Genomic DNA, 5,000 nt, shown 5'->3' with positions numbered 1-5,000 from the left:
ATGAGACTTAATCCAACAGAGAAATTAGACAGGACTCCTCATCTTCATTTTCCCTTTCTACTTTAAACTGACAGGTGAATGGCAGTAATCCTCGCCTTCTCCTTCCCATTAATGTTTCTCTATGTACATTAACCCCTTCAGTACCATGACACTTTTCCATATTCATTCTGGTAACTATTTAGGGATTTTATACAGCTTTGGAAACTTATGTGGGGGATTAAAATAGTGAAGACTGTAGCCATTAATTTTCTGACTTCCATGCACCCTTCCTAATGTTAACAAAATTGTCTAATTGTACAAAAAACTCATGGTAAAAATGCATCCAAGTACTGAAGGGGTTAAAATAGTGAAGACTGTGGCCATTAATCTTCTGACCTCGATAGAACCTTCCTAATGTCAATAAAATGGTCTAATCGTACAGAAACCTCAAAGTAAAAATGCATCCCAGTACTGAAGGGGTTAAAATAGTGAAGACTGTGGCCATTAATCTTCTGACCTCCATAGAACCTTCCTAATGTCAATAAAATGGTCTAATCGTACAGAAACCTCAAAGTAAAAATGCATCCCAGTACTGAAGGGGTTAAAATAGTGAAGACTGTGGCCATTAATCTTCTGACCTCGATAGAACCTTCCTAATGTTAACAAAATTGTCTAATTGTACAAAAAACTCATGGTAAAAATGCATCCAAGTACTGAAGGGGTTAAAATAGTGAAGACTGTGGCCATTAATCTTCTGACCTCCATAGAACCTTCCTAATGTCAATAAAATGGTCTAATCATACAGAAACCTCAAAGTAAAAATGCATCCCAGTACTGAAGGGGTTAAACTGACAGGTAAACAAGACAGAAATCCTTACCTGTATTTTCTTTTTGTACTTTAAAAAAATGACATAAAAAAATAGTAATTCTCACCTTTACTTCCTCTCCCATCGTGTCACTCCTCCCGGTGCTCCTGCTTGAGTGAGGCATGGTAGCTCCTCTCCTCCTCGTACGTGACATTCCCGGGCGGAACCACAAAGTAATCATCCAGTGTGGTGTGGGCACAAGCCAGCAGCTCCTCCTTCTGACTGCCGTACATCACTTTGTCCTCAGCCAATGGAAGGGACCTGGGGAGAACTGGTCATTGTTAGAGTTTCACCAAGTTTCACCAGTTTGTTTTATCTTTTATCTGGTAACCCCGTCAGTACCATGGCATATGTTCACATTCTGTTTACGCTTTGGTGATTTTATACAGCTTCCGATGCTTTTGTGGGGATTAAATTAGTGAAGACTGTGGCCATTAATCTTCTGAGCTCCATAGATCCTTCCTAATTTCCTTCCACATTTATTTGACTTACTACTGGTGATTTTATACAGCTTCAGATGCTTTTGTGGGGATTAAATTAGTGAAGACTGTGGCCATTAATATTCTGACCTCCATAGATCCTTCCTAGTGTAAATAAAACTATCTGATCATACCCAAAACTCAAGGTAAAAATATGTCCCAGTACTGAAGGGGTTAAGTTTCAAAAGTGTCTAATAGTAATGGTCAAAATATATTGTGTTTTCTTTTTTTATTTATTTTTTTTTCTTTATGTAAGGAAATCTGGTCAAAGGGAACAAAGAGTAAGCATAAAGACCCACTTAGATGCCAGTTCCCAAGCAAGAAAGTTAGCAAGAGAAAGGGTTAGTCTTGAAACCTCCCTCTTAAATGAGATCAGGTTACAGGAAGATGGAAATACAGAAGCAGGCAGGGAGTTCCAGAGTGTGCCAGAGAAAAGGACGAATGATTGAGAGGAATGGCTACTGTTTCATTAGAGAGGTGGACATAGGAAGGAGGAAATACAGAAGCAGACAGGGCAGGGAGTTCCAGAGTGTACCAGAGAAAGGGGTGAATGATTGAGAGTACTGGTTAAAGCATTAGAGAGATGGACAGAGTAGGGGTCAGAGGAGAAAGTGTTAGGTGTGAGAATCTATCATATTTATTCATCATTTATTCTGGCAAACTGTAAGGAAATATAGAAAGATGCAGAGAATTCCACAATAAATAGGAGCACTGGTTAACACATAAGAGGTGGACAGAATAGGGATGAGAGGAAGAAGAAAGCCTTGAACACAGAACACTCTTTGCTGGTGTGTTTGTATTTGCGTACTGGTTAACACATTAGAGAGGTGGACAGAATAGGGATGAAAGAAAGAAGAAAGCCTTGAACATAGAACTCTCTTTATAGTGTGTTTGTATTTCATGACTCCTAATGCTGCTGTGGTTTGTGGGAGTGACCGGATTATGAACAGAGTGTGGGGAGTTTGACAGAGCCGATGAAAACAAACTAATACTGCAAGAGGACTGGCAAGTAAGTGGGTCTTTTATTTCATTTAATGTTGCTCTTGGCCAGCTTCCCACTCTTACAAAAAAAAAAAAAAGAAATAAAGAAAGAAAGAATGCAGTTTCCAATAAGCTTTCACCACCTCACCTGTCCTCCAGCACGGTAATTAGTGGCTCCACACCTGTTGTATCCACCTGGATCAGCTGATCTGCCATTCTAAGGAGGAAAATGGAGTTAGTTACCTAGAATGCTTATTTTTATTTTCTTTTTAAATCCTCCAGTACCAAGATGTGTTTTTCTAAATATTCTGTTTACTATTTGGTGATTTCACACAGCTTCAGAAATTTATGTGGGGATTAAAATAGTGAAGACTGTGGCCATTAATCTTCTGACCTCCATAGACCCTTCCTAATGTAAATAAAATGGTCCAATGGTACTATTCTTACTATTTCTTACTATCCTTGACCATTTTCTCACATTTCTGCTCATCCTATGATAATTTTCCTTATTCTTTTAACTATCTTTAAATTATTTTCTTAATGCACTGACCCCATAATACGTTTTTTTTTTTTTTTACGTTTTTTACTATCTGACCATCTTCTCACTATTTCGGCTCATCCTAAGACAAGTTTTCTTTACTATTTTACTATGTCTTACTTATATTACCATTTTCTTGACTATCTTTAACTATTTTCTTACTGCACTCCCTCTATGACAATTTTTCTTTACTTTTTAACTATCTTTGACTATTTTCTTACTGCTCTCAACCCATAACAATTTTTCCTTATTCTTTTGACTATCTGACAATTTCTTCACTATTTCTACTCAACCTATGACAATTTTCTGTACTATTTTAACTATCTTTTCACTATTTTCTAACTGATCTCACCCCACGACCATTTTTTCTACTACTTCTTACTATCTCCCACAATTTCCTCACTATTTCTGCTCACTCTACAATATTTTTCATGACTTTTTTAACTATCATTGACTATTTTCTTACTGATCTCACCCCACGACCATTTTTTCTACTACTACTAACTATCTCCCACAATTTCTGCTCACCCGATGGCCGCCTCTAGTCTTTCAATGCCTTCCTTATTGGCAAAATTCACCAGCGATAGTTTCTCCAGAAGCTGCACCAGTCGAATGTCCACCTGGGGCTTGGGTGGAGCCTTGGGGGGCAGGGAGGGGACCACATGGGGCTCCTGGGGTACCTTCGACTCGCGACCTGAGATTAAATGACCTTACATGAGAACTTTTTATTTAATCTACTTGTTTATTTGACGTGGGAAAAAGACGCAAGGAAAAACACAAAGGAAGAAAATAAAGTTAGCTCGTTTTCTCTCGCAGTAGAAGTGGAAGTAACGTACACAGAGGCTGGGTTGCTGTGGCGAGTGTGCGCTGGTGGTGGTGGTGGTGGTGGTGGTGGCACGGTCTGATAGTCTCCTTAGTAAATGGCACAGTGTCAGTCTATGAGGTGCCACGTTCATGTTGGTGCTGGAAACTGCCTGGGGATGGGAAAAAAAAAAAAGAGAGAGAGAGAGAGAGAGAGAGAGAGAGAGAGAGAGAGAGAGAGAGAGAGATTCATTTTTTCCCTTCCCTCTCATATCTAACTCCCTACTCTCTCTCTCTCTTTCTCAATTACAATATTACAACCTCAACTATCCCCTGCCATTAACACAGAGCCACACAGCACACAGAACACTCACAGGAAGGCAACACAGACAACACAGCAACACACGCCGGGTTTGTTTTGGTTTGTCTATTTCTTTCCTCCGTCTCTTTAACGGTGTATCAAATCCGTTACTATTTTCTTTATTTTTGTTTCTCTCCATTCCTTCTCTCCAACTAACTGATCAGAATTTATAAGTATTTTTAAGTATTTTTCCGTCACTTATTTGATGTCTGATACCGCAGTGTTTGTAATAGGAGAGAATTCTTGGTTTAGATAAAGACGAGGAATCAATAGACAGTTTTCTCAAATGTTCTACCTGGTGTGTTGTCTCGACTTTCTCAACATTACCAGGGTTTTCAAGATAGCATTTACGATTTTGGTGATGATTTAAAGGATATTTTGCACTATCATTAAGGAAAATACCCGTGAAAACCCTGCTAATATATGACCTTTGAAAATAATGATGAAGCAAAATGGATGAAGAACCTCTTAACTCCTTCAGTACTGGGACGCATTTTTACCTTGAGTTTTGGGTATGATTAGATAGTTTTATTGACATTAGGAAGGTTGTATGGAGGTGAGAGGATTAATGGCCAGAGTCTTCAGTATTTGAATCCCCACATAAGATTCTGAAGCTGTATAAAAAGGAGCAAATAGTAAACAGAATGAGTATGGAAAAGCGTCATGGTACTAAAGGGAGTTGATATGTAGCCCTGTGTGTGAAGAAACCTTTTCAAAACAGATTAAAGATGAAACAAAGAAGGAAAACGACAAGGAAGAGACAAGTTTAGGAAGATACAAAGAAGAGACAAGTTTAGGAAGATAAGATTACAAATACGAATATCATTTATTGTAATAAGTTACAAATACTGCAGGAGCACATGAGCCTTAGATAAGTACAAGGGAAGGCACATGTGGATTATAATAGTATACGTGCTAGCCACAGGAAGCAAGAAACTGGAGGAGAGAAGAGGACATAAGAAGGTAGGAGAAAATTAACTACTAGAGTGATATGG

At 38.6% G+C, this 5,000-nt stretch overlaps 2 protein-coding genes across 2 annotated transcripts in view; both read right to left on the bottom strand.

Annotated features, from left to right (window-relative positions):
- LOC123509760 (glutamyl-tRNA(Gln) amidotransferase subunit C, mitochondrial-like) overlaps window positions 1-4,898 on the bottom strand; it is a 6,334-nt gene extending 1,436 nt beyond the window's left edge. The window contains exons 1-5 of the mRNA XM_045264282.1: window positions 4,866-4,898; window positions 3,680-3,779; window positions 3,372-3,537; window positions 2,454-2,522; window positions 913-1,106 (exon numbers count right to left, since the gene is read on the bottom strand). Coding sequence (XP_045120217.1) covers window positions 935-1,106; window positions 2,454-2,522; window positions 3,372-3,537; window positions 3,680-3,779; window positions 4,866-4,898 — 540 coding nt within the window. The 3' untranslated portion in view covers window positions 913-934. The remainder of the gene's footprint in view (window positions 1-912; window positions 1,107-2,453; window positions 2,523-3,371; window positions 3,538-3,679; window positions 3,780-4,865) is intronic.
- The window catches only part of LOC123509120, a 2,517-nt gene continuing 2,336 nt past the window's right edge, over window positions 4,820-5,000 (bottom strand). Inside the window, exon 3 of the mRNA XM_045263270.1 lies at window positions 4,820-5,000. This exon is cut by the window's right edge and continues 330 nt beyond it. The gene's annotated coding sequence lies outside the window, so the exon portion shown is untranslated.

This window comes from Portunus trituberculatus, chromosome 3 (genome assembly GCF_017591435.1).
Source record: "Portunus trituberculatus isolate SZX2019 chromosome 3, ASM1759143v1, whole genome shotgun sequence".
In the NCBI taxonomy this organism is placed as follows: domain Eukaryota; kingdom Metazoa; phylum Arthropoda; class Malacostraca; order Decapoda; family Portunidae; genus Portunus; species Portunus trituberculatus.
Note: the sequence above shows the minus strand (reverse complement) of the source record. Positions and strands in the feature narration are given on the sequence as shown.